The 21835-nt window shown below is 37.3% G+C and overlaps 1 protein-coding gene across 1 annotated transcript in view; it reads right to left on the bottom strand.

The window, feature by feature from the left end:
- Positions 1–21835, bottom strand: part of MRPL3 (mitochondrial ribosomal protein L3) — a 33323-nt gene that overhangs the window by 10066 nt on the left and 1422 nt on the right. Inside the window, exons 2-9 of the mRNA XM_065832877.2 lie at positions 21001–21179; positions 19185–19276; positions 18240–18338; positions 14293–14392; positions 12209–12269; positions 4800–4908; positions 3213–3290; positions 2138–2215 (exon numbers count right to left, since the gene is read on the bottom strand). Of these exons, the coding sequence (XP_065688949.1) occupies positions 2138–2215; positions 3213–3290; positions 4800–4908; positions 12209–12269; positions 14293–14392; positions 18240–18338; positions 19185–19276; positions 21001–21179 (796 nt within the window). The remainder of the gene's footprint in view (positions 1–2137; positions 2216–3212; positions 3291–4799; positions 4909–12208; positions 12270–14292; positions 14393–18239; positions 18339–19184; positions 19277–21000; positions 21180–21835) is intronic.

The raw sequence follows: 21835 nt of genomic DNA, 5'->3' as shown, positions 1-21835 counted from the left end.
GCTAACAAGGCTGTTGACTGTGGCAGTGCTGCTGCCTCAAGGATCTTTTTAAGCTAAGAGCATGACTGCTTTCAGAATAAACCCAGTAAACCCATGGTGGTAAGCGGGGTGCTTTTCAGTACAGGCAAGAGTAATGGCTGAGTAAAGAAAAAGAGAAGGTGGAAGAAAAAGGGAGAAGTGATCCAATCCTGAGAGAAGGCACGTAACACTTCCAGTGGGTTCTCCAAGCAGAAGTGTGTGGTGTCTGATTAGCAAAGAGACATTGATTTGTTTAAATCACATCTTCATGGTGTACACAAAATGCCTGATATTAAAACACACAGTTTTGCTTTAAAAACATTTTGTAGTACCGGTGTTTAATAAATGTTTGTTTTCTTAGCTCACTTAAAACCAGAAATCAGAAAATGAATTTACTGAGTTTAGTTAGAATAAAAGTTATGAGCTGGTAGAAATAAGTACTGTATTCGGAGTCTCAATGGCTTTATAAAATGTTGTATCCTTGCAGATAAGACATCTGAAGTGTGTACATGCAGCTACCACTGAGCCATACAAGCATGGAATCTAACAGCATGACCAGGAAACCAAGATGCACAATGTTTCACAACTATTAGCTCTTGCTTAAGAGTACTATTAAGATCAAAGAATAAAGTCTGTGCATAGAACGTTATTCATTTTTTCAGCTACATTATGTTGCTTGCATATATATGACATACTTCAAAAATAACATCCTATAACAAATTCACACTTAATTAAACCTCAAATTAACACACAGCAATCAGGTTTATGCCTCAGGATTAGAAAAAATACTTAGAACACAGTTGAAGAAAAGGTCATTCAGACCGACATACGGATGAAAAGCAGACAAGCTACACTCTTAATTCTATGTCCGTGATGTCATTTCTAGTATTTTTGCAGAAGTTATCCTGAAAAATACTTCTCCCTGACATTTGTTAACTGATTTTCACTATCTTGGGGGAGAAATGTGTAATGTATTCTCCAGCCTTCAGGTGGACATTACAACCCAAGAAGTTTAGAGATACCTCACTCATTAAAAGAGGCCTTATTTCCAATGAGAGACACACAACAACAAACTTCATTTTTCTGTGTGTAAAACACCTATTTGAAAGCTAGGATTGCCTTCCTTAATGCCCAATAACTGTGGAGTTCTGCTCCACAACTAGGAAACACATAATAGAAAATGGAGGCCCACAGCAAAATATGACAAGAACAAAATAAACTACTTGAAAAAAGCTGAAATTTCTGAACTCTGCAACTTTTCAAGAACTGGATCATTTCAATCCCTACAACTATATTTCAGATATATGGTATATGTACAATAATATCCTCATAATCATTCATAATAAAGATGCTTGATACCCTGTAATCCATTAAGTCAGAAATGAATCAACTTCCTCCAAGTAATTTGTGCTTGCATGTGTAGAATATAGCTAATTAGAAAAGGCTGTTTTGAAAAATAATGCTTAAAAGTACTTCTCTTGCTTTGATGTGGATTATTTACGTTTAGGTTTTTCAGGACAATCCTGAAACAATGTCCATAACATTTGAAATTAATTCTGTAGAACACCACAGAGAATAACACTGACACATTTATACTGATTGCAAAGGGAACTTGTATCATTATTGTGAACTCCAACTGTCTCCTCCTGTACCTCAGCTGCTCCTTGGAAAGGTAACGTCTCCTGTGTGTGGGAATGCTTTGCATAACTTTTAAAGCAGTGATTGCTGTGTATTTCTGTTCATGAATACAGCCTTTAAATAATATTCTGGAAATCTCACCATCATGTTGTTGACTCAGGTTAGTGTTCAAAGGGGAAGGATGCAGCCCTGAGACATTTACCACAGGGTTACAGTCACTGTATTGGTTTATCGTAGCCAACGTGGGTGCACGAGCCCAGTGCAAAGCTAAGAATGAGCCATTTAGAGTTAGGTGGTGATTCGCTGCCCCTATTAATCACTCTGTTTTACAGAACTGATCCTACTGCCCTTTGATTCAATAGTACAAGATGGGACTCTGAAGAAAAGGCTGTATTCTACCAATGTTTCTCCTTTTATAAGCAGAGAGTTGGTGAGACCTTAGGAGTCAGCAATACCAGTAAGCTGAAACCAGCAAACGTACCTTCACCAGACAATTTGTGTGACCTGGAACAGATCCATTTACGTAAATAATGTCATGTTTTGTGTTGATCCTCCACACCTAGGAGACAGAAAAAAACCCCCAGACATTAAGCTCATTTTAGACACTATTCCCAGTGTCACAAGTAGTAATCCAGCAAAGCGCAAGCTGACTAACTGGAGGTAGTACTCTGGGGAACAAGAATGTTCTGCACAGGCCTGAAGTTGCCACAAAAATCAGTCACACGCTACTCTGAGTGCACAGCTTTCTAATGCAGGAGTCTATTAAACAGTTTTAAAGGGTTTGTGATCACCCTGTATTTGGTAAAGCAGTTTTTCACTCAGCATAACACCAACAGAAGCTCCCAAGTTTCTTTTCCCTCTAACAGCAAGAGCTGTTGACAAATTAAAACAAATACGCTCAGGAAAATGTTACTGTGATCATTTGTTAATTTCATAATTCCAGGAGGTGCTCAACTGAACATTCACATTTTCTGTTACAAATCATTAGTTTTAGTTAGCAGAGAGCAGCAGCAGCACACTTTTTTTTTTCAAACTAGACACTAATATGCTTTTTTGTGCAAACTGCAGAGGTTGTGTTCAGGGACAGACAAGAGCAGCTGTAACAGTCCAGGTACTGCTATAACTGTGCACATAAAACCTAGACAGAAACTATTTGCACATGAAAGTGAAGGACCATGATGAAGTTAAGACTTCAAACAACTCAGACTTGGCCTGAGTTTGAACAATTGGAACAGGCATAAAAACATTAACTGAAGGTCACCAAAAGCCTGATCAAGGGACACAGTGAAAAACACATCAGATGTAGAAGTATCACCTGAAAGCCCAGTCCCAAGGGACTGCACATAGGCAAAGGGAGTTCACGTAACTTTATTTGTAACCTACCAGAAGAGAGGAGCACACATCCACTGCTCTTGCCTTTAGAGGTTGCTCGCTTCAAGATGCACCTGTCTGGATTCTGACAGAAATGACAGCTCACCACCACAAGGCTACAGGGCCGAGTCCATCACTTGGGAATGCGACCACCTTACACACATTGTAGTACACTCAGAACTCACCTTTAATCCAAAGGATGTCCTATAGATGTTACCCATTTTACCAGGCATCTTTTTTCCACGATAAACTTTGGAAGCTTTCTAGATAAAAACAAGGCAAAAAATTCATGTAATTGCAAGAGGTGCATCTTACAAACTCAAGAAGAGCAGGAGAGCAAATATGCTGGTATTTTCAATGTTGAAAATATCTAATATTGATTAGCATTCAAAATACATTACATTCCCTGCTATTGCTTAGTTTCTGTATCTGCTTTTTATTTGGCTGGGCGTAACCTGGAGAGCAAAGGTGGCAAACAAAAGGCAGGAATGAGTGCAATGATTTTCAGTTCTATAGCGTTATCTGGGCATCTGTTTCAGTTTCCTGCACCACCCATTATTTATGTGGGGTTTTTCTAACTCATGTGAAAGTCATGATTTCAGGCAATCAACTACAATTAACTTCTAGGGACATGATTCTGTAGGATTACTAAAACATCTGAGCTGGTCAACTGTATACTGGAAAACAAAAATCAAGGCAGTTTTACCCCATTTCATTCTTTTACTTTGTTTCCTTTTCATCATACCTATATGTGACAGTATTTCCCACTGTATATGCTCTGTGAAACTATATGCACTGTTACTGCTTAGGAAATTCTAAATGAAAGAAAAGGGAGGTTACTTTCTAATGATGAATACCATCTGCTAAAACAAAGTGTTTTATCTTCAAATATTTATATTCTTCAGTCTTCAGAGAAAACTGTGCCAGGTGTAGAATTCATTTTCCACTTAAAATAAAGGACTATAAATCAGTACTGTATGCTTTTACAGTCTCAACTACTCTACCTTTGTTGCCCGGTGCCTTTTTGCTTTTACTATTCTCTTAAGTATTATTAATTTTTAAAAAATTTTTCTTTTAATTTCTCTGAGAAAATTGCAGACAATCCAGGTTCAGTGCTGTGACTCAGTTGGTCTTAATTCTATATAATGAAGTTAATTTGCAAAAATCTCTGTTAGTTCAGACTAATTGTTGTGCAGTCCTTATAGGGACAAAGTTTTAAATGCATTCATTTCAAAGAGCTTTTAAACTCATACACATATTGAAACTTGAATTATTACTTTTTACTCTGCCTAAAAATACTAAGAAGTCAACAATTTTGGGAATGAAGGAGTTCATAAAGCAGTTACACAAGCCAGGTAAGGTGATAAAAGTAACTAGGGTTCCAAAGAACAGTATTTTATTTGCAGTATAAAATAACAAGTAAATCCCTTCTGATCTATAAATGCTCTGATAAAAGATTCTTCAAACTCTCTCTGAAGCTTTAAGACTATTTCTGTCAGCTATACTAAAAAATACCACAATTTGCTCAGCTAAAATACATTTGCTCACTCACCATCAATATAGAATATTCATAAATTGAGGCATAAGAGAACAACTATCGGCATTGCTCATCATAGAGGTTTCTCAACTTCCTTTGAAACAGCTGGGATTCTCTGCTAGCGCAGAGTAGGTGGTAACAGCTAGCTATTGTGACACTGGTCACTTTTAGTAAGCAGTTCTAAAAATACTGAAGAAGGTTTAAACAGGAAATAAGAAGAAATAAGAATCCTCACATTGGTAGATATTGCTCCAGGACGTCTGTGAGTTTTCGTCTGGCCGTGGCTTGCAGGTTGGCCTTTAAATCCCCACCTTTTCATGACACCTTGAAAACCTTTACCAATTCTGAAAAGAAAAATAATTAAGAAACAAACCTTGGTTAGTTAAACTTAAGGTTACTAGCAATACCAACAATTTCAGTCAGACTCATGATCTTTAACAAAGCCTTAGCAGAGAGAAAGTACATTTTAAAAATACATAATCTGTATTTTATACCATAAACCATAAACCAATACTTAAAGGTTGCTTTACAGAATAAGAAGCACTAGATGAGAGTCAAACAGGCAAAGACCAAAATGCTCCTTGCTGTGATGGTCCTCAACACATGGTACCATAATGAAGTTTTCACCAAGTGGACACTACAACAAACAAAAAACCCACCACAACAACAAAAAAATCTAATAAAAAGCAACCTTATTAATAACACATACCAAAAATTAATGACAGGTCATAGCATCAAAAGAGGAAAGAGATGGCTGCTTAGACTAGCATACAAACAAAGCAAGCTACATTTATTTCCTAAATTACAATAGACTCATCTCTTGAAAACAGTTGTATGTGTTCTAAAAACACTTAACTCTTAATCTGTGCTCATCTGACAAGTAAAGCCTAAAACACAATAACAAACAAAACGTATTTTCAGAGTCCATGTCTTAATGAGGCACATGATAGTATTACTGGCTTTGGAGTTTTCTGTTTACCGCAGGGACAGACTCAACAGGAAAAATTGCCTTAGCACAGCACAAAAGAAAAGCCGATTAAAGCATTGTCCGTTTCCAAAAGGAAAAGTCTGCCCACAGGGTTTACGGCTGCACTGATTATTTAATTAATTTAACAAGATGATCCTTTTCTTCCAATTTAAACAAATCTTTTCTCTACTAATGCACTTTGCAATATCACGGTCCTATTCGAGCATTAGAACCTTGCAGCCAGAATAAAAACAGGTATGAGCATATATAGGGCAGCTTGTCTCTATGGAATACATTTTGATGGCTCCACTGATCAGAAAAGCAATGCCATTAGAAACGACGTAAAATATACAAATGCGGAAATACCAAAACTCACAAAAACAAGATTCCTTCCTCTTCTATTTGAATAATTCCCCTCTGATCGCTGGCCTAGTTGCCTAGAGCAAGTCAAGCGAGTGTCCAAACCGCCACAAATGGCAAGACTCCCTAAAGCCACAGAACTGTAAGGAAACAAGACCTGTACAACCATGATGTCCATCTCTTGTTTCTCACCTTCCCTGCTCTGAACCTTGTGGTCAACGCCAGTTAAATTGGGCACAGAAGAAAGAGACCCAACTATTTGAAATCAAAATCATTGGTTAGAAAGTACTGAGGCTCTTTTTGCTCCTTTCCTATGATTAACTAAGGAAATGCCAGAATATGATTAAAGAAGAGATCTGTTCCTTTAGGAGCAGGAGGGAAGACCAGGGTTACCTTGGATCAGAAACACAAGACAGAAATCTAAAGGATGCAAGGGTTTGTTACAGCAGTTTCTCAGGAAGCACCTTATTTTGAAAGCCTGCAGTAATAAATAGCGATATTTATAAAAAAAAATGCTTTGAAAATTATGCTTTAAGAGAGGCTCAGAATTTGTCTTTTTCTATGTCTGCAGATTGCTAGGGGACTAATAACGCTGAAATATGCTGCAAAACCCAAGCTATAGGAAAACTCATAACTGTTCTGCCAAAAAGCTATTTTTTTTTCTTTGAAACTATCTATTATTTGGCATGTGTATCAAGTAGGCTACTTCTGGCATCTCTAGCTGGAAGGTGGAATTAGCAAACTCTCCAAAACCGAGTGCAAGTCGGTTGCACAACAACGGCTGTGCAGGCACCAGAGTGAGCAGATTGGGGGCATGATTAATTCTTCAGCTGCAGAAACGTACTTGCAATTCAGAGAAAACCATACAACTATCAAAAGCTACCATTTCAAAAGAAAACAGTACTGTCAAGTTTAATCAAGAGGCGTAAATCCCTGATGTCATGAAATCACTTCAATGTTTCATTCAGATTGTTCATTTTTAGACATGGACAGTTTAGAAAAGTGTAAATTGTACTTTCTAATAATATATAAAAATAGAAGAAATAGTTAAAACTTGTAAAATATGCACTTTGGAAAAAAAATGTTTACTTCGTCGAATGCTGTAAGATGTACTCAAAAAGAAGTGATTATATCACAAGGTAGAGTTGCTAGTGTTTAATGATTTCTGCAATAGACAAAATTATGCTGCTCGTCTGCTTCTTGGTATTTCCAATTACACCCATGTTTTCTGTGAAAAAAGACTCAGGGTTCGCAATACTGAAGCCTTAGGAAATTCATAAAATGTGGAGGACTGAAAAAGAGCACTTCGGTGAACCTGAAAATTCTCATGCTTCTCTTGATCTGGAATATGAAAACAAATCTCCAACATCTGAAATATTCTGACTAAAGCCAAGGAAAGATATCTTGATGATGAAGTTAGAGTATTTCAAAATATATAATGCTTTACTTTGCACCACATTTCTTTCATCATAGTAGCTCAATAAATTTTTAGAATGGTTTCATTTTTTATTGCTGAAAAACTGTCTGAAGGTCTCCGAATTACCTACAAATATACTTTACCTCATGACTTTTTAAACTTTCCTATTCAACATGACTCAGTCACCACCATGACTGAAAATAAAAACATTTATTAACTATATAGGAAGTTATAGCTTTGTTTCCTTTTGTAGGTTTTTTTAGTTCTTTTAAAGAATAAACAATGTATAATGTTCTTTAAACAGATGCCAGGACGAAAAACAGTTACACAGACAGTACGTATTTCTTTGTATACTCATGCTCTATCTGAAATAATGCTGGAACCAGAATAAAAACTACAGGATTATATAAGTCAAACAAAGCTTAAAATAAAGTAAGGAAATACTAATATATGTTTAAATCAAATTTAGAAATCAAATTTAGAGGACTGTTCAACTAGGCACTTAATAGTTCAGCCAATATACTTCAATCATTCTAGAAGAACAGTGTTTTTTCCAACCCAAGTCCACGTTGATGTGACTACGTTCTCAGACAAGTAGTGGATTTCTCTACTACGTGCAAAAAGTATATAATATGAATAAATTTTCCATTGTTTGAAATTTGAAGTGCTTTTGAAACTAATGGTTGTTTCACATAAAGACGGAAGAGAACTTAAGACGCACGCTGTTCAAGAAATACAACGGAAAGTCAGAGAAGGATTTATAGCTTAATTTTGTTAAACTTTTTCAATTCTGCCAAAAATGTAACAATTATTTGTAAGAATATGTTCTTGTTGACTTCTGAACAGATGCCAAGTGTTTTTCAATGCATGGAATTCACTTACTTTATTTAGCTTCATTGAAGCACGATTACCCGAGCCCCAGAAAGGAATCACAGCCAGCAATGATGAAATGCAAAACTAAGGCACGCAAATGTTAAACGAAAGGAAAATAATCTTTCTGTAGAATTAAAAGTAGAGTTCAATTACACATGGTTGTTCTAGTCTCACCGGCAGGAAAGCAGCTGTTCAGGTCAACCACCTCATTTTGCACAAAACCTCATTTTCCAGGTTTGATACAAGTAAAACGTCAGTAGCTAATGAGCCAACTTTAATTTGGAAAGCTACTGGAATAAAGCAGTCTAATTAAGCAACAATTTAGTTTGCTGCTAACTCCTCAAACTAACCTAATTTAAAAGACAATTATTTAGACGCTGTAGAAGAAAAGGATTCCAACTACTTAGCCAAATAATTTCAGATGTTGTGGAGCATACTTTCAGGCTCAGATGATACTGTTAACCTAGAAAAATTAAATAAACAACTCAACACACCAGAATCACCACTTAATTCTGACACATTTCAAACAAACCCACTGTTGGTTTTTCCTTTGGAGTGGCAAAGTTTCAGATGTTCCAAAGTTTTCCTGAAACGTTCATGAACTAGGTCACGAAGTGGCAGAAAACAGCAATACAACTCAATTGCCATCCAGCATTGCACTTAAGGCACGGTGCCACCTTTCCCCATCCCTGTGTGTTGGTACTAGCGCAGCAGCTCACTCGCTGGTCGCCAAGCTGGGGTGTGCAACTGATCCAGCTGAAAATGAACCCAGAGAAAAATATGGATACCTCACACTGATCTTTTCCTTTGTGCACCTCAGGACACCAGCACTGGTGAAAGAAGGTGAACGGGAACCCTGTGGGAGCGAGCACCGCCTCCCCTTTGGGCAGCAGTCTCGACTACGTCAGCTTAAAGAGATCACGGAAGTGCAGCCTGTGAGAGAAGAGTTTCTACACAGTGCTATGGATTTCAGCCCAAAGCACATCACGGCTAAACCAGACCATCAGGTCACAGGGATTCTGAATTTTACCGCTGTTTCAAAAACGGTAGTAAGCCTTTACATATTTCTGAAACATACCTCTGAAACACCAAGGAAAACTTCCATCATTAAAGACAGCTATAAAACTTAAAAAGAATGAGCTTTTAAATTGCTGAAAATAAGTCCTAAGGAAAAAATTCAGCACTAAAGAAGACGGAGAGCATGTAGACGTGCTGCTGACTGACAGCGCTCTAATAGCCACTCATACTCTGCTGAACAAATTACGAGACTTCAAATATAAACAAACCGCATACATCTTAAACTGAACCTTCTCATTGCTGTGGAAGTGCTTTTCTTCACAGAGGTACAAATGCATCAAAACATTTCAAAAGACTTCCACAAAAATATTTGCAAGAAAAATTTAGAAGCAGATAGTCATAAAAAAGTACCCTAGACTTCTGTAACCAAATTAAGATGCTAACCAAGACTTCTGAAATGTACCACAAGTAGTTTTTCCAAGTTACAATAACTGAGAAAAGCTTTGTTAATTTTAAGATGCGTATTTTTTATTTACGTCTTGGCAGAAGAAAGCACACCAAAAAGATATCTTGCTCACCTGAGTCATTAAAAGCTGGTAAAAAATTAAAATACCCTTTATATTCCACTATATTATCTTCTCACTGAGGTGACATTAGTTTTCTTCCTTTCCTTTTTAAAGGAATAATTAGAATTAATCATGCCATTAACAACTGTGCTGCTATTATCATCTATATGATTTCAAACATTGCACACTTCAGTCTTTTCTCCAGTAAAACAAAATTACTGACAATCTTAAGAAGGTGAAACAGGTGTTCACGTAACAATATCTCTGAAAACTTTACTAGTGGTGATAGCAAGTCATTAGGAATTGCTCTAAGTCCATAATGGTTTGAATCCTTAAATACCTTTTCAGAATGCCCTTACAGCTTACAATCTTTCAAGTTTCCTCTTGAGGGGATTCAGAACACAAGTACAATATGAAGTACGTTCTCATTTTTCACCTTCAGCACAGTCCAAATGCTATAGATCAATGCTATAATCATTCCCAAAATAACTCTGTTTGCCCATCACTCAAGCATTTCTTAGATATTTTTGTGAAATCTGTACTTACAGGTACAGCAAACTAAGAAGGATGGACACAGCATTCTGAAAAACAATGACAGATAAACCTCACCCAAGTATGAGACTAAACAACATTGGATGAAACTGTATGGAATAAAGTTAAAGACCCAAATAAAAACTGAAAAATAGTCAAATAATTAAATTCTTGCCCAAGAGTTAATAGAATGTGATAAAGGTAGCATTCTACAAAAGTAGAAATTAAAAAGAAAGCAACATTAAAAGTAGAAATAAGAAAGTAAGTCACAGAAAAAGGTTAAAAACCACAGATACAGAAAGACTGGAATGATTAGATAATCCTACTGGCAGAAAAAACATGATAAAAAAATTCTCTCTCTCTAGCTTAAGAATTTTTTCTTATCCTTTTATATTAGGCACCCATATAGTGGGATTACATGTAATACACTAGCCAAGTCAGCAGTATGAACAAAAAGCTGATTTCTGAAATGGGATCATACAAATATCTGGAGATAATAGATTAGAAATACTGAATTAAAAGATAAGATGGATTCACCAAACATGTCCAGGAACTCAGTCTATTTTTTGCTTGCTAGTAATTTCAAATACATGTAGCAAGATACAAATCAATATCCTGCGGCTGCTTATCAGTATCTCTTACACTGCCAAAAAACTTCCCTAGTTCTTGAAATAATTCTAGAAAAACAAAGCTTTTCTGCCTTAACAAAGCGTGACATTTAATCTACACGGAATGACTGTATTCCTAATGACACAGTGCTTTGCTTTGTAAACAAGTTATTGTCTGTTATAGGCTGTTCCCTGAATGCAATTTAGAAGCAGAATGAACAACATACCAGATCTAAGTATTATATAAAAGTTTGACAAAGAAAAATACTAATTTCAGTCAACTTCTTTACCGCATGTTCAGAATAAGGTGACCTCATGCGTGTAGTCAGGTGTAGCTATATTAGAATCAACTACTCAGCTGTACTGATATGATGAGTTTCTCCACATATACAAAGACCTGTGAATAATATTAGATATTTAAAAGTATTACACATATGTGAGACAATTACAATGGATGATATTTCAACAAGGCCATGTGGGTATTATCTCCATTACACAATAAATAAAACATCAAATGCAAAACATGGTCTTGGTATCACAACATGACAAAAATACACTTCACTGAATTATGGAGATAGGAGTTCTCTTGGGCAGTAGAACTCACGGATGCAACAGAAGAGGCGTGACTGGTCTTTGAGGCAAGATGTCAGTTTTCTTTTGACATGCTCTACCACTTGAGCTCTAATTTGCCATTTGCAGTGGTCTGAGAGGAAATTATTCCTCCCACGTTAAAGACTATTAGCCATTCCTGGCAAGGCGATGAGCTGGAATATCAGAGAAAATAAAAACAGAATATGACAGCTCCGTTGTCCGCCTAAACGTTTTCACTCTCTCTTTGCTTTTCTTTAGGTCCACAAGATACATCTCACTTCGCATCTCTACACCAAATCAAAATTAAGCAGTCTGTCTGGGAACTGATGCTTTTCAGCATTTATTCCCCACTTCTACATACCACAGATACAGCACTGTAGACCTCTTTGCCCATACTAAGCTTGAGCACCTCTTTTCTCAAGCTCTTTGTCAAGCCCTTCCACGCTAATCATGTATGTGTGACAGACCAGACAGGCAGAACCACAGCCCTAAGAGTATTATTTGTTTACCTACCATGTCAAAAATAAAAAATAAGCCTCAAAGAAAAACAATTTGATATTTTTTACCCAATGGATGAACGGACTTCTATTTTCTGCAACTACCCTTCTACTTCGGCTTTTGTGAGCCATGAGTTCAAGCCAAAATATGCGGGGGGGGAATTCAACCAGTCTGTTTGAAAGATGAACTGTACACGTTAAATCATTAGGAACCTACGTTTTTGCAGTAACATCCACGAACTGCCCTGGGCGGAAGTGAGCAGCATATAAAGGAGTACCTGCAAAAGAAAAGGAGAGATCATGTTCAACTAAGCGCTGAAATCCTTAAACCACTCCCCAGTCATTACCGTCCAGGGTAGATCGCAGTCACAGGAAAGAAAACAAAACTTTGGGTTTATTCACATATTATTTGTTCTTCTCTATAAACCACACTGACTAAAATAGATGCTTTGTAGTTACTACTTAAGCACATTGCTCAGTTCCATCTCAGCTGCATCTTTAGCAAAGTTTCAAGCCCCTTTTGAGTCAATTAAAAAAAAAAAAAATTAACTGCTTCATGTCCACACAAATTTCATGCTATTTTCAAGTCAGTATGAACACAAACTGAAATTATGCAAACATCTCCTAAAACTCAAGCACAAAAATCCTTACATTAATTCATGTTATCTTATGTTGGGGAATGACATATTAGAGAGCAGCGCAGGGTAAAGGGACCTGGGGGTTCTGGTGGACAGCAGGATGACCATGAGCCAGCACTGTGCCCTTGTGGTCAGGAAGGTCAATGGCATCCTGGGTTGTATTACAAGGGGGGTGGTTAGTAGGTCGAGAGAGGTTCTCCTGCCCCTCTACTCTGCCCTGGTGAGACCACATCTGGGAAATTGTGTCCAGTTCTGGGCTCCTCAGGTCAAGAAGGACAGGGAACTGCTGGAGAGAGTCCAGTGCAGGGCAACAAAGGTGATTGAGGGAGTGGAGCATCTCCCTTATGAGGAAAGGCTGAGGGAGCTGGGTCTCTTTAGCTTCGAGGAGACTGAGGGGTGACCTCATTAATGTTTACAAACATGTAAAGGGTGAGTGTCATGAGGATGGAGCCAGGCTCTTCTCAGTGACAACCAACGGTAGTACAAGGGGTAATGGGATCAAACTGGAACACAAGAGGTTCCACTTAAATTTGAGAAGAAACTTCTTCTCAGTGAGGGTATCAGAACACTGGAACAGGCTGCCCAGGGGGGTTGTGGAGTCTCCTACTCTGCAGACATTCAAAACCCGCCTGGACACATTCCTGTGTAACCTCATCTGGGTATTCCTGCTCCGGCGTGGGGATTGGACTGGATGATCTTTTGAGGTCCCTTCCAATCCCTAACATTCTGTCATTCTGTGAAGTAATCTATTCACGCCTGAGGTACAATGCCTGTCAGCAGCAAGCAACTGATAGAAAGCCATGTACATGAAGGATGTTAAGTACAAAATACAGAAACTGCAAAATCAGTTTATTGAAAACCTGGCATTCTGCTTTATCTGAAGCTTTTAGTTCCATTTATTGGTCCAGACATCCATTTCATGCTAGATTTGATTTTTATCAGTTACCGCACTGTCTTAATAAGGTCTTGCAAAAGCCTTCTCTAACAGCAAATAAAGATGTAATACATTAGAATTTACCACCCTACATAACTCTCAGGAAAATACCTCTAACTATCAAAAAGCACAAAATAAAAACAACCTAAATACACTGGCTAATAAAACTTCAAAACTTTCCATTAAATCTCCAAACTTCCACCACTTACTTTTAGTGAGAACATTTGTTATAGTATGTTTTAATGCATTTTACTTTGCAAGGTGCCAGAAAAAACACCATACATGACAGCCATCGGTCCTGCTTGCGAATGCAGCAGGAAGAAATAAACCTCAGACTGCTATTTTAGGTTCCCGAGAAACATTATGACAAACTTCTTGGTGCCATCCTCGTAATTGGAGAATTTCCAGTAAACACATTTGTATTTATTCCCAACAAGTGAGTCAAGGTTAGACACACTTATTTTTTTATATTAGCTAGCTTGGATTTGACTTATTTTCTAAGGAATGGAAACATACTAAGGAAAAACCCTACTTCTCATCACCTTGAAAGTAAAGTCCATTTTCTAGCTTTTCCTTAGCAAAAAAGTTTGTGCTCAATGATAAATAAGAATTCAAAAATTTTCATATAAAACAAAAATGAAATGCACATCAAAACTTGGTTTAGATCTACAAGAAGTGGCAGGCATCAAATGATTATGCATACAATATTCAGCAGCTCAAAAAGATCACCTGGTTTAATAATGGCATCATCTGTTACATTAAATGTTGTAACTTTCTGCTTTGGTGGGACTCCAGCTTCTTTAAAAATTTCCATTGCAGCCTCTGATTTCTGGAACAAAGAGCAGACATAAAAAAGAAGTGATCTTAAAAGACCCAAGGACCAACCTCACACAGAAAGCAATTACAGGTTGTCAACACCACTCAGAGAAACAGATATATTACCCTACACTTTTATCTTGAGATTAAGCATTTTAACCCTATATACAATTAATTTAAAACTCCTGTGTCTGCATTTTATTTTCTGTCAACTAGTTACACTACAGCTACAACACATAAACAAGAGATGCATGAAGATTTCTAAGATCAGAAATGGAAACCAATCACTTAGAATGTACGTAAAATATGGCACTGCTTTTTCATGACTTTTAAAGAGTTTTGTAGTAATCTAAAAGCATTTTCTCTGTTTCAGAGCTTTTAATGACTTAGTTCCACACCACCACAAATAGAATTTATTTAACTAACAAAACCATAGAAATAAAGCCTGGTCTTGCAGACACTTCTAGAAATGCTTAACTTCCCACAGAAAAACATCTAGAGTCTCTGGACAAAAAAAGGAAAAACGATGAACAAGTTTATGATTCATGTATTTTTAAGATGTATCAAATACACTCAGTGATAAACTACTGCTGACTTACTAAAGAAGGGCTCTTATTTTTAGAGGAGTCTGACAAAGTTAAAAATACTTAAAATTGTTCTCAGCTGTTTTAAACAAGACAACTCAGAGAACTGCTGACCACTGAAATGATACCAAGCAATGGAAACAGTGATACAGGAAAACTGTGGACATAGGAAAAAAAGAAATGCAGCTGATTTTTCTTCAGATGAATTCTCCTAGAAAGCAATTTAAGCATCTGACAATACTGTCACACTTGGATAGTCACATCTCTGAGGTTCACTTTTCAAAAGTTCTGTGCAGTTCTCTCTCAAAAGCAACTCTGTGTATTTTAAAATAAAATAATGCGAATAACTTTATAATTGTTACTTAGTTTATTTTGAAAATCTACATATTGCCCTTACAATTTCAAAAATCTCTTAAAAAGTGTCACGAGACGTTTTGTGAAAAATGAGGGAGAAAGGTGATGAAGCATCTCTGACAAAGACAGAACAGAACTTAAATGTATGAATCTGTGCTTATTTGAGGAGGCAGTGTAGATAAAAAGTCTTTGAGAACTAAAAGATTTTTTTTTTTTAGTGTTTTGCACTTCAAATACCCTTCAAAAAAGAGTCATCAACTAAATACAAAATCTCCCCTAAGACCACAAAAATTTGAGGAGTAAATGGAGGACAACTGCATTAAACTGTAGTACCACACACAATAATTGAAAATAAAGAAATCCCTTTCTATTAAATGCCTGCATATCAATCCTTTATTTCCACTGTTATGTAAAAGCGGTGCCTCAGATGACAGCAAGGGGAGCTCTGGAAAGAACTATCACAGCAGAAGAAAAGCAAAGTGAAGGGTAAAAATCACATCTCAAGAGTCCGACTATAGCCTTGCACTGTTCTACTTCAACAACTAGGTTTCTTCAAACAGTCAAGCCAGAGAGATGTATTTCTACAAACAGAACACTGCAGCCTTTACAAAGCCTTCCTAAAAAGCAACACTGAAGAGAACACTGACTGAATTCGCAAGATGTTCTTATTTTTAAAAGACCAACAGTATCTTCCAGTACTATAGGAAAATGATCGGTATACCCTCACCTAAGGGAAGCGTACAAAAGCATTTTTGACAAAAAAAAAATGTTAGAACACTGGTAGGATTGTATTTTTGAGAATAATTTTGCATTAAAAATCATGACAAATCTGTTCTCTTGTAGTAGACTGACACACATCTAGCTAAAAAGAAAAAAAAATCTTGCTAAAAAACCAATACCCCTTATCATTTTTAAGCAATTGACACTCAAATACATGAAACACTTTGTTGGTAAAATTACTGAGAGAATCATTAGACTGAATTCATTAAAAAGCAGTAGCTGGGAGGAATCTGAGGAACACAAATGTTTTTATGAGGAATTAACAGCTGATAAACTTCTTATGCTAATACAATACAGTATCATTCAGCTTTCTCTTAATTCTCACATGCAGCCACTTCAGAGAGACAAGAAACACATAAAAAGACTAAGAAACATGCTGTGTTTCTCTGAAAATAAGACCTACTCTGACAATAAGCCCTAGCATGATTTTTCAGCATCTTTGAGGATGCCTGAAATATAACCCTACTCCAAAAATAAGCCCTAGTTACAGTTCATGAAAAAGTCAATTTAAATAGTGTCCAGGCAGCTACACATGTAAAAAAGTAATAAGTTTCGGTGCAAAAATTAATATAAGACCCTGTCTTATTTTTTGAGAAATAGGGTAGTAGAGCAATGATTCAAACCTGCATCTAAATCACAGAAAGACATCATTTGTTAGTAGTTTAATGAGTACAATTGTTCAGAATCTCTGTGCCAGATTCTTAGAAATTATGTAGCTTATACAATGATGATAATAACAATGATGACAACAACAGTCCAGAGCTTGGTCTCAGGCCAGGTCCACACCACAGATTTGTCTATGGATACTTAATCTATTTCTTCATTAAAATAAGTCTAGGTTCAACCAAATTATGTTGAAGAGAATCATTAATATAAGTCAAACTACTAAAAAATTATTCAGTTGACTTTTTAGGTAGTTCTGCTTTCAAGAATTTTTCTTAGTTCACAAGAGCTGTTTAAATACAGATTTTCTGTATTCCTTCTTTCTTCCTGCACATTTTCACTCTGACAACACATTGAAATCACTGCTAACATCATCTTTATGAAAAGATCAACTTGAAAGTTATTATTGACATGATTCTCGTATGTCTTAAACCAAGGTAACAGGAAAGAAAAAACTCAGGTGTAACTTCTCCAGGAAAAACATCACACCTGGAAAGTGGAAATGGACTGGAGTGACAAGATATGATATCTGAAAAGTAGAAGCAGTGATGATGAAACATGGTATAAATGCACTGAATAAAATAAAGATACCTTAAAATAGAAGCCAGTTCAAAATCGGTAGAATATACTACAAAAGCCAACTAATTTATCAAATGAAAAAAGCTCCTTCTTCCCTCACCCACTAAAGTAAAAACAAGTACACAGACTCATTTTGACGCTCTGGGACAACCTTCTGTTTGACAAAGGGAAATACATGTCCTCAAAAAAAACACAATTGTCAACTCAGATTATCTGCTACGTAATCACAAGTCCTAGGTTTTTTTACTTGCCTAAATCAAACAAATGGGTGCCAGGATACTGCACAAAGTGAAAAGTGATATTTTATAGAAATAATGGACCACAGAAACTGCAATCCTCTGAAGGAAAGCTTTGTTTCTGCCTTGATCTATAATTCAATTTTCCTTCTCGGGAATGACAGCTCTGTTAGACAACCTTCGCCACTGAAGGTGGCTGAGAATTCCACATCAAGCATTTGCAGTGTCTAAACAAGTGAGCGGCTTTGATGTCACTGTTGATGAGCTATAATCACAAAGCTGTCTTCCTGAAAATTTAAGTCTTAAACTTACTCATCAATAAAACTGTATGCAAATTAAACAATCTCAACAGACCTGTGGAAAAATTACAACTTAAGCTAATAAAATGGTATGAGACACTGCACATCAAAGCAAGTTCCTAAGCCCACAGCCTTGATAGAGAATAAAAATGCAAAACTTTCTAAAAGTTGTTCTTGCAGTTCTCTTAACCAAGAATCAACACCAGCATTAAGGAGATAAGTAAGGGTGGATGCGACAAAAGATCAGTTCCAAAGCGTGCATACCTGCCAATTAGTCTTTTGGAGACATCTACCTATGCCACTTTTGTACTGTAATCACAACATAAACACTATTCTAAAAAAACCACCCAAAGTGGTTTACTTACAAAAAAAGGAGATCCATTTTTGCCTCCAACAAGTAATTTAGATGTTTTTCCACCTGACTCTTCCTTTGAAATGTATCTTAAAACATGGCAATCTTGCACCTTAAGAAAAGAAAAATGGTGTTTATTTGAGTATAAGCAGATTTGTACACTTTGAGACCCTCGTAAGAAATTATCAAAACAAGTGAAACAAAATCAGTCTCTGTTTTCATTTTAATCTATATAACAGAAGATACTGCCTACAAGCAGAGGAGTGTGTTACCTTTTTACCATAGTTTTTTTTTTTTTTTCAATCAATTAAAGGCTTATATTAGGAAAAAGTTATTAGTAGAGTAAAAATTATACTTTCATAAATGCTCTAGAAATCAAATAAACTTTTATAGTCATCTTTTGCCTGCAATGTCTGCAAAATCTCTACTGTATGCAGCAGCAAAGCATACAGTATGAGCCCACATTTTAGACTCCTGTTCCTTTGCCCTGTAAGCCTCACATCCTTGACAGCACTGGTCTACCATACAGCAGCAACAAGTCAGTGAACAGTTTTGTCACAGTGGTGGCTGCCAGAGAACACAAAGCAGCAGCTTCAGGGCTACAAAGGCGCAGCAACCAGGCTGAAACAAGTGCCTGTAGGTGGCAAGAAAAGAAAAAAAATGAAGCGGGGTAGCGAACCTGAACTTTCTATTGTCCTCCCATCTTACCTCACCTAGGTAATATCACACATGGTTCTGCAGCACTTGAACACCTGTGGCAAAAGGTACACCGCTCCTAGAAAGCTTCGGATACAAATGGAAAACAGGCATGGGGTACTACACAGGACTGAAAGAAATCTTTCCTTTCACTAGGGGATTTCCTACTCTGTACAAGTGATAAGTTTCATTTTTGCCTAAATCTTCTGGTTAACATTCTGAATATAGTATAGAAGATTAAATTTGTTATGATTTATTTCACCTTAAGTAGCGTCACAGCATGTTTTTTTCCTGATTTGGTCCATATTGGCATCATTCCCAGTTTTACTGCAACAACACCAACTCTGATGGAATCTGTAAATCAAAACAGAGCACAGATGCAACTCCACACTTAATATTTGAAATCCTATAACCTGCAAAGTCCCATGAACTCGGTCACGATCTGCCCTAAGGAGTTGAAGTAGGAGATAAAACATCACTGACTACCTGGGGGTAGGCTGGGAATAACCTGCTCACTGTTTTTAATTCCAGTAGCAAAGTTCTGTTTGTTCCAGCTGTGTTTGATAGAACATGCAACATAGTTCCCCATAAAGGTCAGAACAACCAATGCCTCAGACCCTTTTCTTTTTTTTTAGAAAACACAACTCACATGCAGTTAGTTTCACTAGAGCCAAACTATCTATTGGAAAGTTTACTGTAGTAGGTTCCTCCCCCCAACCTCTGCATATTTTTGTCACTGCAACTGTACAGCAAAGGCAACCTGTCAAGTCTGGCTTCTGACAGTTCATGCCATGAAAACCAGCTCACTTAAGATGAAGAATAAATGTTCTAAAGTTAAAAAAATGCTCTATGTTTCAGTTTCCACTGCCATATCCAAGGATCTTGTTATGGACTTGCAGACTCTGTTGTTTGCTTGCTGTCAAACTATGTGACACTTTCGAAGATTCAAAATCTTTATGTTGTGTTTTACTCTGTACAACTCTGGACATAAGGAAAAGGTTTTTCACTGGGAGGGTGGTTGGTCACTGGAACAGGCTCCTCAGGGAAGTGGTCACAGCACCAAGACTGTCAGAGTTCAAGCAGCGTCTGGACAACACTCTTAGTCATATGGCTTAGTTTTAGGTAGTCCTGTGAGGAGCAGGGAGTTGGACTGAATGATCCCCATGCGTCACTTCCAACCTGAGACAATCCTATGATTAACTGAATAGAACTGGACGTACTATATGCTAGAGTTTTTCTTCAGAGCCCAGCAATATTTACAAGAACGTTTTCAAGTTCATATACTTTATATTTTTGGGAGTATTTTTTTATTAATTCTTAGTTTATTATCTTGTCATTGTACAGCAGTGGGAGTGGTCAAGTGCTGATTTGGACTAAACGTTTTTATAAGGTTCTTAACATGTAATACTTTAAATGCTTTTTAGAGAGCTAGTGTACATTTACTTATTTACTAGGAGATGTGTTGGATTGAGGTAAAAGCAATAAGGAGAATCCTTTGCAAGACAAGGTTTTGGTTGGGGTAGAGTTAATTTTCTTCACAGATGTTTTGGATTTGTGCTGGACAGTGTCGATAATACAGGTATGTTTTAGCTATTGCTGAGGAGACCTTACACAGTCAAGGCCTTTTCTGCTCCTCACACCACCCCATCAGCAAGAAGGCTGGGAGTGCACAAGGGGTTGGGAGGCGACACAGCTGGGATAGCTGACCCCAGCTGACCAAAGAGATGTTCCAGATCATATGACGTCATGCTCAGTGTATACAGCTGGGAGAAGAAGAAGGAAGGGGGGGGACATTCAGAGTGATGGCGTTTGTCTCCCCGAGGAACCATTATGTGTGATGGAGCCCGACTTCCCTGGAGATGGCTGAACGCCTTGTTTTGCTTTGCTTGTGCGAGCAGCTTTTGCTTTACCTATTAAACTGTCCTTATCCCAACGCATGACTTTTCTCACTTTTACCCTTCCAGTTCTCTCCCCCATCCCATCAGGGGTGAGTGAGCAACCACAACATGGTGCATGCAAAAACAGAACAAGAATAATTTCATCACAAGTTTGGCATTTCAGAAGAGATACTTTCTTACCTGGTTTCCACTCGTTCAACGGCCATGGTTCATCTTTCAGAGGGCACAGCTTGCTGGCTGTCTGAGCTTTATATTCCTCTGCAGTTATCTTCTTGAGGAACTCGACATTCTCTTCAGAAAGATGCTCGTGCCACCATGTTGCACTGTTAACATGTCTGACTACAAAGCCCAGCTGCCCCCTTTCCAATGATGGAAAAAAGTTTTAAGTGTCTTATCAGTTCAAGTAATGTCACATAACACATTTTCATAATGTAATATACACTACATAACTATAGCAGTGCATATTACAGTAACAAAGACTGAAATTATACTAGCAAGCTACTGAGTCACCATCACACAAACTGGCCACACCTGACCAACACCACTTCATTGTTTGTTATGCTCTCATCTAACTTTTAAAGTATTCTAAAGTACATCAAAGTGGGGGAAGTAACAGTAAGACAACCAGCCACTCCTTCTGTGAGAAAAAAGCTAGATCCATGAATGAAGAAACAGCATTGGGTGTTGCTTAACTTTAGCAAGGCTTTCAACAGAGTCTCCTGCGGCATCCTTCTATCCAAGCTAGGATGTTATGGGTGGGGTATCAGATGGGCAAAAACATGGGCGGATCATCAGGACGAATGAGTCACAGTTAATGGTTTTCACTCTACTAGAACACCCGCTACAAGTCAAGTTCCTCAAGAGTCTATCTGGGGACTTGTTCTGTTTAGCATCTTTATCAATGACCTGTAAGAGAGGACAAGTGCATCCTTCTTAAGTTTGCAAATAAAACTGAACTGAAGGGAGCAGTTGACAATGGTCAAGGGCATCCCTTTGCCATAAGAAGGACAGGCCA

This window comes from Patagioenas fasciata, chromosome 2 (genome assembly GCF_037038585.1).
Source record: "Patagioenas fasciata isolate bPatFas1 chromosome 2, bPatFas1.hap1, whole genome shotgun sequence".
Classification (NCBI taxonomy): domain Eukaryota; kingdom Metazoa; phylum Chordata; class Aves; order Columbiformes; family Columbidae; genus Patagioenas; species Patagioenas fasciata.
This window is presented reverse-complemented; position numbering and strand designations above follow the sequence as displayed.